Source organism: Mesocricetus auratus, unplaced genomic scaffold, assembly GCF_017639785.1.
Source record: "Mesocricetus auratus isolate SY011 unplaced genomic scaffold, BCM_Maur_2.0 Super-Scaffold_100021, whole genome shotgun sequence".
Classification (NCBI taxonomy): domain Eukaryota; kingdom Metazoa; phylum Chordata; class Mammalia; order Rodentia; family Cricetidae; genus Mesocricetus; species Mesocricetus auratus.
This window is the reverse complement of record NW_024429202.1, coordinates 15,369,547-15,380,528: the sequence shown is the minus strand read 5'-3', so window position 1 is coordinate 15,380,528 and position 10,982 is coordinate 15,369,547. Positions and strand designations below refer to the sequence as shown.

At 48.6% G+C, this 10,982-nt stretch overlaps 1 protein-coding gene across 1 annotated transcript in view; it reads left to right on the top strand.

The window, feature by feature from the left end:
- Tram2 (translocation associated membrane protein 2) overlaps positions 1-10,982 on the top strand; it is a 75,427-nt gene continuing 64,445 nt past the window's right edge. The window contains exon 1 of the mRNA XM_005072278.4: positions 1-221. Within this exon, the coding sequence (XP_005072335.1) occupies positions 102-221 (120 nt within the window). The 5' untranslated portion in view covers positions 1-101. The remainder of the gene's footprint in view (positions 222-10,982) is intronic.

Sequence of the window (10,982 nt, the reverse complement as noted above, 5' to 3'; positions counted from 1 at the left end):
GGCAGCGGGGCTGGCGGGCGAACTGGGCCGGGCCGGAGAAGTTTTCGCTGCGGCTGCTGAGCGAGGGTGCGGGCCCCCGCAGGTAGTGCACGCCCGCTGCCATGGCTTTCCGTAGGAGGACGAAAAGTTACCCGCTCTTCAGCCAGGAGTTCGTCATCCACAACCATGCAGACATCGGCTTCTGCCTGGTGCTCTGCGTCCTCATCGGGCTTATGTTCGAGGTGAGTCGAGCCGGGAGGGGTGCTGCAGCAGGGACAGGCGGTCTCATCTCCAGTGCACCGCGGTGAAGACACGGATTCCCTGACCTCATCTGGGCTGGAGCGCGCCTGACTGTCCGGCACGTTATCCGCACCTCTGGCTTTGTGCACTGTGTCCACCCTGGCCTGGACCTAGGACAGTCCGGACAGCACCTCTAGCTCCTGGGCTGTGTGGGCCATGCCATGCTTTGTCGCCCCCTTGAGCACCCACCATACCCTGCAACTCTCTCTCTGCATCTCTGAAATCCGTGCCTGGCCTCGAACCAATTGCAGCGCGCTGCCTTCTTGGCCCCAGGATTGGGGTTTCCTTTCTGGCGTCCTGGTGCCAAGCTGGGAGACTCCCAGACCCGCAGTAATTGCACAATCCCCCCTCCTCCCAAGTAGGAGCTGCCAGATCTAGGTTCTTCCACTGGGAGGGACCCTAGCCCTTCTCCACCTCTCCTGTGGCTTTCTGGGAGGTGTTCATCCTAACCTCCGAAGCTTGCTCCAGGTGTCCACATGTGGCCCTGGCTTCATCCCAGTGGGGGCCTTCTACGGCCAGCCTCTCTTTAAATATGACCTGAAGGGTTAGTTTTAAGATATCCTTTGGCACTTTGGTTTGTCCCTGTTGATCTATGTGTGAATTAGACCCAGAACCTTATCCCCCTTTCCAGGATCGAGGAGAGGTGAAAGGTGAGTCTCTTGTAGCTGCAGGGCCTGTGGGGTCGGAACAGAGAATGGGATCCTAGATTCAGCAGTGTGCTGGTTGGTGTAGGCCTCGGAGCTGGCTGTGTAAACCAAGGGTCCGAATCCAAGGGGCTGGGCTGATGGTCCCTACCACAGAGTGAGAGAAAGCTCCGGTACTGAAAAGTAGAAGGACCGGAGTGAGGGTATGGGTTTGCTGTGGTATATCTGTTTCTGGTCTCCAGAAGCGCCATATGTGACATTTCCTCCCTCTCACTGAAGTCTCCCCATCCTGAAGCTCCTGTCCTCCCTTCTGGGTAAGGTTGCTGATCTGCATTCTGGGGGACATTAAGATGCTGCACCATTTAAAAGTTGCCTGACTGTCTCTGCAGCTACTTGTGTCCCCCTTCAAGGCCCTGTTTGGCTGAGGAACCTGCCCTTTAGCTGGGGATGTTCTTTTGGTGGCCCGATCTGGTCTGGATGCCTGCCCTTGGCCGGGCTGTAGAGTTTGCAGGAGAGAAGCTGTGACTGGGGTCCACGCTCTTTTGGTAAAGCCGTCTGTCAGTTCATTCTCGACTCCCCTCCTCTCGTGTTTCCCTTGAGCTTCTGGAGGAGAATGTTTCATTGAAGACTGACTGCAGCCTCAGTTTCCCCATACTTGAAGAAACCATTAAAGCTGTCTTCCTTACAGTCATTGTAAAGCCTAAGGCTGGGGTTATGTCAGCAACAAAAGCCATTCCTCCCCATCAGCGAGAGAATCTGTTTCTTGCTCTTGGATTCTTGTTATTAGTTAACGGAATGGCTTAACGAGAAGGCAGAGGACCCGCTCCGCTTAGCATTTGCTTTAGGCCCGTTTGCTGTCCTCCTCTCTAAGAGGCTTCTCAGTGCCATGCTCCAGTTCTTGGAGGATAGGGCTGGAATGACACATGTGTCAATCATAAACCTCATAGCCATGTGCTCCGCAGCTGGCCACAGTCTCTTGCTTAGCCTGTGGTTCTCTGCTATCTCTAGCATTTGTTAAGACTTTTGTGCAAAGAGATGCCTACTATTTGCACCCCTGCCTCCTTTGTTCACTATCTCTAACCTTGTTTGCGGGAAGTCCTTTGCAGTAGGTCTGTGGAATCTGTGAAGTGCAGGAATTGTCATTCCTAGTACCTAATGGAAGAGAAAAAAACAAGGTGGGGGGGCATTTTCCTTCAGGAATGGCCTTAGGGTTGTAGAACAGCCTTGGTGGCGATGCCAGCAGGCCCCGTCTTTCTCCGTAGTATTTTAGCTCTTTGGGACTCACAGGACAGATGTTTCTTCCGGAAAATGCTTTGAGGACTCACCAGTCTGAGCTGGTTTAGGAAGAAGGGGGCTTTCCCCAGAGCCTCCACTATCAGAGATTCCTGAGCTGAGCTGAGTGTGTTGTATGTAGTAGGTGGACAACTGTTCCCACCCACTGACTGTAAAGAGATTGTGTCTGTGCGTGTGTGTGCGCGCGCTTGTGCTGTGCACGCTCACGTGTGGGCTTGCATGCGTGCGGTCAGTTATCTTAGACCACTGCCATCGCCACTGAATGAGAACAGAAACATCCTGGAAAGTAGGGGGTGGGGAGAAACCTCAAAACCTAGCATAGGATGAACTGGATATTTCTGGGATCTTTCCAAGGGTGGTGGTGGTGGCGGTGGTGGTGGTGATGTGTGTGTTTATAGGTAGACATATAGTAGGGAGGTTTCGGTAGAAGTGAGGACAGAAGGAGCTGTAGGGCGAGCTGGGAGAAAAATCATCAGGCCCATGGGTTTGTATCTTGGGCCAGGCTAGGGTTCCTTCATTCGGGAAGCTGAGTCAGGAAAACTGTATATTAATTCATAGAATAGAATGTGACTTTTGTTGTCACCCCCTCCCTAAAGTCCCCTGCCTAGTCTCTGCAGTTTCCTTTCCCCCCTCCCCACACCCTCGCAACCCACAGACTGCATATCCATGTCCACCTTCCCTTACTGGTCACCTCTGCAGCACTCCTGGGTTTAGATTTCCCTCTGAGGATCCCCAGGGCTTCAGTCCCGTCTTTAGGGAGATGCTGACGCCAAGTTCCTTCCCTTGGGATCACTTCCTTTTGGGAGCACATGAAAGGCTGCCTGGCCCCTGTCCCCCCCCAAGTCATGCCCAGATGCACTTGAAGTTTAGTTTTGGGTTATCTTATTTCCAAGGCAGGGACGGCTTCTTTCCCAGGCCAGGTTTTGTCCCATCGTCTGTCTGTGTGGAGTAGAGCTGTTCTGTGCAGCCTCTGCACTTGGCTGAAAAATGTCAGGAATGTGGAACTTTATTCCCCCCCCCCCTTCCTTTCCAGCTTTCTCTTTCTTAGCTCTGGTCCGGGAGAGGTGGTGTTAGGGGGACTTCGCTTCCTGCAGTGAGGGCTTTCTTAGGCGGAGTGTGGTTCCTCAGGGTGTGGGTGGCCAGTTGGAATGTGTGGAGAAGTCAGAGGTAAAAGTAGCCACCCCCTCCCCTTCCCTTGGCGACCAGTGCCTCGTGCCACGTTTCCAAGCGAAAGCGGCAAGGGAAGAGGAAAACTCTTTCATTAGCCAGTGGAGAATGAGAAATAGGGGGCGCCTGGAGGAGAGGAAGCAATTTCTGTACCACCTTTACAACGTCATGTCAGGACAGAAACTGATTTCTTCTTCGGTTTCTGCAGCTGTAGGGCGATGTTTCGGAGTTTCTGAGACTCATTTGTAGGTTTCGTGTTTGTTTGTTTGTTTGTTTGTTTTGTAAAGGCCAAGGTGAGGATGTAAGGTTTTAGGACCCAGAGGAGCTTGAGAATGGTAGCTGGTTTGGGCTTCTAAACTTATTTCTGAGCCAAGTGTAGCAGGTAGCTCCTTTTTTTTTTTTTCCAGGAACTACTTTCTTCCCTGTTCCTGACCCCACGTGGGCCAGACTTGTCAGGAAGAAATATTTGCAGCACATACAATGGAAGCCTTTTGCAGGTGTCATATGTGTCTGGACTGGGGAGTGAGGTCTGTGACACCAGTTCTCACTCATGGACATACCTGTGGGTGTCATAGCCTACAACCGGACAGCTAGTCCTGTCTCTTAGTGCTAGGTGAAAAGTTATGCATTGGGAAAAGATTTTTCTGTTGCGTTCACAGAAGCATGTAATGGCACATGGGAACACCTGTGGATGCCAATTGGGGTTTTTTTTTTTCTAGCTTCTAGTGCACTTTCGGGAATGTTGCTTTGTCAGCTTTTATAATTCCTGACTTTTTGCTTGTACTCAGGGAGCTTGAGACACACACACTCTGCTGCGGATGCTAGAGGCCACTATGAGGAGGAGTCCCGCATCCTCATGGGCGGACGCCTTGCTTGGCTGAATTCCTACATGTGGCACTCAGTGATTTGAGCAATGAAGCCGAAGCTTGGTGTTTGAGTTTCTCTTGATCAGGATCCCAGGCTAACCCTAGTCCAGGGGATGGAAGGGCATATTCATTATTCTTCCCTTGGCGAAAGTGAAGGATGGTATTGGTCAGCTGGTGAAATTTTGACTACAAGTGCAAGGTGAAGACCAGCGTGTTACAAGACCCCCAGCACAGGGGATTTCACCGCTGCTTCCCTGGTGCCTCTGACTTTGTTATTGGGTCTGAGGGTCTGCTCAGAACCCTCATTGAGGGCCCTGGCTGGGTGTCATTTTAGAGATGATGTGTTTTGAGATGGATACCTTTCTCCTAAATTCTCCTGCACTAGCCATCTAGCATCCAATGACTGTCCCTGACTCCCCTAGTTCCCCCTTCTCCAAAGGATCCTTGTGCTGTGGCTGTGCCACACACACCAGGTTTTCTCTTGGACATTTGCTTTCTTAGAACACGGGGTGTGGGTACCAGAGGGTCTTGGTGCTGCCAGTGTCAGCACTGGAGCAATAAAGAGTACAGGGAAACTGCCCCGGAAGCTAAGTAAGTTTTGTCTCACTGTCTGTTGTCTGAACCCACGGTGACTTATTTCTAAGAGGCGCTTTCCAGGCTGGTCACAGCAGAGCGACTTAGTCCCGACTGTTTGTGGAATAACATGTGTTGCTATGGTGAAAGCTTCAGTCTGGCAGGCATGGACTCCTTTTTTTTTTTTTTTTTTTTTTTTTTTTGATCTGCTGCATCCTGGGCAGGGGCCCCAGAAATCATTCTGTGGCATTGCTGATGTACCTCTCATTCACACCCTGATAAGTGATGAAGCCAGAGGTCTGATAAGAGCGGATTAGAATTCCCACTGACAGAACTGCTTTCTAATCGGTCGCTGTGCTATTAGCTAGCTTTGGTGGGAAACTCTACTGATGCTATCTCTTAACCTTCTTATCCAGTGCTGTGTATCTGGTATCCATTGGTACCTAATGGTTAAAGAAAGGAGGGGTGGGGGAAAAGAAAACAGCAAAACTACAAATAGGGCCCCTGAACAGCTCTCCTTAGTTCCTGGGCAGCCCTTTATCATCCAAGTACTCGGTTACTTTGTGCTGATTTACCTCTGCTGTCTCAGATGTCCCGCTGCGGAGGAGAACCAGACCTAGCTTAGGCGCAGCTGGTTATGTTGTGAGCTAACTGTGTGGTTTCAAGAGCTTTGCAAGGCGTTCTTCTGCATGGTGCAAGTTCACATGGCTTTTCTTGCTCTTGAACAGAGGAAATGGAGGCAGATTGTGAGTTGGGGCTGCCAAGGCCTCTGGGCCCTCCTGTGAGTTTGTTGGAGACCAGGGTTGTAAGGAGGGCCACCACGTTGCCTCTTGATGTCTTCTTCCATTTGTCTGAAGGAACTGGCAGCATTTTGCATCTGTGAAATGTTTGACTGGCCTCACCCTGCAATCGGGATGGTTTATGGGGGCCGTTGTACCCATCCAGAGCCTGGCTTCTAAAGGTGAGATTTGGCCAATGACCATCTACTGTAAGCCAGAGTCAGAGGCACAGTAAGAATTCAGCAATGCCTGCCTCACCTGTAGAACTCAGCTCTGATGTCCCCACTATTGGGCCATCTGTGGAATGTAACCACAGGCGACTTTATCTTCCTTTGTCTGAATGGATGTGTTTATTACCCGGAAGTAACATCTGTGGTCGTTCCACTTGGAAGCCTTTCTGCCTAGAATGATCATTGAGATTCACGATCATTGAGATTCACGATCATTGAGATTCACGTCTCCCTCAAGGACACTATAGAAGAGTGACCCAAATGTGCGTGTCTGTTTGTTGTATGTGAAAACAGATGAATAGGCAAGAGCATTACCCGCCACCAGAGTCCCAGCCTGCCATTATCCAACATCTGTGTGAGATAAGGGGTTTCTGGTTGTAATTTGCTCACTGACCTTATCATCGAGTTAATACTGTGGTCATAGCTCAAGGGCACATCTATTTTATGAGTTTCTATTTTATGAGTTCATGACCTTAGAGGGCAACTTAAGAAATTATCTGCTGTTTACAGATGAGAAAAACAAGCCCCAACCCCCAAAGAGGTTGAGAGATTTGCCCCAGACAATTCAAGTAAATGTTTCACAAACCTGGAGTCACACCTGACTCATCTCTAGTGCATCTTCTGTGTCGCTACCCTGAGCTCTAGACTCTGTCTTTGAAGGCCAGTCTATATGTGAAGTCTTGAAAGGGGTACATGATACGGAAGAGCGCTGGACCCATTCATTTGGCAGCTGCTTATTCAATGGCAGAGAACCTGTGGTGTGCTTGTGTGAGCTCAGGGAATGCATCCTCCAGAATGTCACAGTGTGGAACCACCATTAAGCTGATGTACGCATGTGGCCACAGTGATACAGGCCAGTGAGCCCAGCTACTCAGGAGGCTGAGTCCAAAATGTTAAGAGTTCAAAGCTAGCCTGGACAGTGATCATCATGAGCTACTTCCTTAAGAAGCAGAACATGGGCTGTGATGTAGCTCATTGGTGGCATGTGCGAAGCTCTCCACTCAAACTTGTGAAGGGGGGGGGTGTGGAAAAGAGTCAGGCCTCAAGCTTAAGTGTGTGACAGGGGCAGCCTTAGACCTCAACCTCAAGCTGCTGTGCTTGGTGGAAGAGCGTTTATTAAGAACCAGCACCCTGATGGTGGGTGTCAGGATTTACAGGCGAATAGTGAGAACTTGCCGGGCACATCTGGTACCATACATCTGCTACCACTTTGAGGCAGGTCATAGGGGCTGCAGTCAAAAATCCCATAGGTTTGGGGGCTTTGCAGAGCAGCAATTCTTTATCACTGTTTTAAAGTTTGAGTAAATCCTCCACCAAGGTGCTGGCAGACCTTGTTTTGGGGGAGCGTCTGTTGCCTGGCTTGTAGTGGTGTATCTACCTACATCTTTACACAGCAGAGAGAAGGGAAGGAAGGGAGGAAGGACGAGAAAGGGGTGCTTGATCTCCGGGGTCTCTTTATTAAGGACACTAAGTCCATTCATGAGGACTTTGTGATTGTGATTAATTTCTCCCCCAAAGTCCTACCTCTAATGCCATCTCACTGGGGATGGTTTTTCAGTCTAGGGATTTTTGGTGGCTGGCATCAAAAGTTCTATACGGAACAGACTGTGTGGGTGAGTGGATGGGGGTGTCCGTGTGAGCATGTATGTGTGCATGAGTGTGAAGACCAGAAGTCAACCCGACTGTCTTCTTCTATTACTCTCTACCTTTATTTATTTATTTATTTATTTATTTATTTATTTATTTTTGGTGTTAAGGTCTCTCACTGAACCCACAGCTTAATGGTTTGCTAATCTCACTGGCCAGAGAGCTCCAGGATCTGCCTGTTACAGTTACAGACACTTGCTTCCTTGACAAGCTTCGATGTGGGTGCTGAAGACCTGAATTTAGTTCCTCATACTTGTGTAGTATTCGGGTTACCGACTGACCTATTACTCTAAGCTGTCACATGGTGTCTTTAAGATTTTGTGTTCAGGACTGGAAATGAAAACCAGGATTTGTGCTTACTAGGCAAGTGTTCTACCACTACCCCTACTCTTGCATTTTGTCGTCGTTGTTTGTCACTCTATAGTCTTGGTTGGCTCTGGAACTTGCTATAAAGAGCAGGCTGTCCTCCAAATCCTAGAAATGTGCCTGCCTCTGCCTCATGCCTGGCTCCCTGCTGGTTTTTGTTGTTGTTTGTTTGTTTTGAGGTAGACTTTCACTAATAGCCTGGCTGGCCTTAAACTCAAGACTGTCCTCCTGTCTCAGCGTCCCAAGTACTGGAATTCCAGGCATATCAGTGGGAAAGAATTTCTAGTAGAACTCATAGGTTTTATAGCGACAGAGTATTCCACATCTTTATTATAAAGATAGATTCTCTCCCAGGGAGTATTTCTTCTTTTTCTTTTCAGAGAATTTTTTTAAAAGAACTTTCTTTTTTTACAGGGAATTCTACTGAGTGGTTCACCATCAGTGGGAAGATGTCTGTGGCTACTGGGGAGGGAGAAAGACGTGTCCTCCAGGACAGTGGGTAGATACAGATGGAATTTATAGTGCTGTCTCCCCAACCCTGTTGACCTCTGCCCCATGAAGGGAGGATGGCTTTAGTTAATCAGCACATACTGACTTCTGGGTAGTACCTAGTGTGGTGCTGGAATCTTCACGAAGTGGGTGTTGAGTCAGTGAGGGCATGGCTTGTGTTTAAAGGGGCCACAGATAACCTTAAGAGCTGTCTGGGGGCTCTTGGATATCTAGTCCTTGGGAAAATGAGCCTCCCCTCCATCAATTCTTAGAGTTCCACAGGAAACCCCGAGGTCTGCTCCACAACGCTCAACTTCCGGCCGAGGCGAATTCCTCAGAACTTGGAGCAGAGCTGGGATTTTCTAGCCTTTAGAGTGTGCTTTCAACTTGCACTTGGTGCTGGATCACTTTTGACCTCAGTGGGCAAGGGACAACTTGTGTGTGTGGATTCTGTGACTGCTATGGGAAGCGGAGATGGTGAACTGATAAAGAATGTTTGATGGCTGATCTGTTTCTTTCCCTTTTCCATTAGCACTTTTGTCTTTAGTGTAGACAAAGAGTTCGAGTTTTCCTCGGGAACGGGCTTGTGGCTAGTGCCTTGTGGAGGTGGGCATCTGTGAGGTGGGTGTTCAGTGGAAGCGGTGAGCTGTGGGACATGTATTCTTCCCAAGCTTTGCTGGGTGGCCCCTGCGTGACGTTTCACTTCCCTGGGCTGCACTGGCTTTGTGGGGGTCAGGTGAGTGGGTGGGGGTGCGTGCATTGGCTCCTCTGTAGCTCAGCTGTGTCTTCCTACCGCGGGCCTGTGCAACATGGGCAGATAGATGAACACAGAGCCCAGACTGCCTGGAAGGAAGAGGAAGGGGACGGAAGGAGGAACCTGCCTTCCTCCGCCCACACAGATTGTGACACTTAGCATGAGCACCGTGGTGCCTCCGTTTGCTTGAGAGCTTCTGCTTCCCTTTGGATTTCATTTTTGATTTGGGCTGGAATCAGTTTCCCACTGAAGTTTGGGTTTGACATCTAATTGCAGCATAGCAGAACTCACGTAGGGACAGAGAAAGTCCATATTAAAAAGGAATCATAGTCTGACCCCTAACATCTTCTCTGAGGTTGACCTGGGAAGAGTACAGAGTCTATAGCATGGTCCCTGCCTGGACTGACTGTCCTATGCACTTTGCTCTGCCAGGTCAGGTTTAGTCACCCCAGCTCTCTGAGCATGCTCTGGGACCTTAGACTTAAAAAACTGCTTTTCACATTTAATGATAGATCGATGTCTCTCTCTCTCTCTCTCTCTCTCTCTCTCTCTCTGTGTATGTGTGTCCCTCTCTCTGCTCCCTGCCTACATTGTGATCCCCCCAATCTAGTGTTCTATGGTGATCTTACTTCTCACTCCATTTCCCCTTTTCTACTCTGATCAAGAGTGGCATGCTTTCTTCCACACAGGATTGGAAACAAATATCACAACACAAGGGGTAGAGTTTTTTTTTTTAAAATAGGATCTCATTCTGGTCCATGCTAGCCTGAAACCCACTCGTGAGTGCTAGGTTACAGATGTGAACCCTGTGCTCACTGCATCAGTACTTAACGATCTTCTAATTTCTAATGTCGGCTCTCAAGTAAGAATTAGCCATTACATCTAACGTTTGAAATGCTACACTTTTGGGAACCAGTGAGACAGCTCCATGGGTGTTTGCTACTGAGCCTGATGAGTCTCTGGAACACATATTAGTAGAGAAAAATGACTCCTGTAAGTTTTCCTCTGACTTATATACACACAGTAAAAAAATTTACTAACAAAATTAAATACTGCATTTTTAATTAACCCCAAGTTGTTCATACTTGTGCCTATCAAAACAATAGCCTCTTACTTAGCTACCATCATCCTTAACTGTATATAAATTAATTTGAAAAAGCAAAAAGAAACTCAGTTTTAGATAGAGATTATTTTGTTCACAGAATGTTCTCTTGGATAGTGCTGCTTACCACATTGCTTTCTGACTCTTTTGGTTTTTTGTTTTCCTAGTAACAAGATAGGAAGAGGTCTTTGTGACCTGGCTCTGTTAGGAAACATTATAGGCTATAGTATACAGAGGTCAAGGTCATAGACCTACCGCTAGACCTCCAGAGTTTGCATTGCTAGAGCCCCCATGCTCTGCCATGTTGGGAAGTTATTTAACTTTTGTATGCTTCTGTTTCCCCATCCTTAACACAGGATGAGGAACCATGTATCATAGAGATGCTGGGAGCATTAATATAAATGCAGCGCATGAAGCGGGCTAGACCCAGCCCCTTGTAAGAGTCTCGTACATACTGCTTTTATTATTACAGTCAGAAAACGTCGATGATGACTCGGTTACCCTGTTTGTGGCTGTATCATCCTTCTGGAGCAGAGCTAAGAAGCGGGATGCAGGTCAGCGCTGATGATGACCTAAACCCTTGTGAGGAACTCCATACTCAGCCTGCTCTCCGGGTCCCATTCACATCTCACCTGTACCTAATACATTTGTTGCTGGATACTTCAGTAGGGGTTGAACACAGGATGTTGTGAATGCTAGCGAATTCTCTACCACCAAGCTAATGCCCTTTCATGTTTGCGGTTGGGTCTCATCCACAAGGTATCCCATTACATATTTGCAAATATATTCCAAG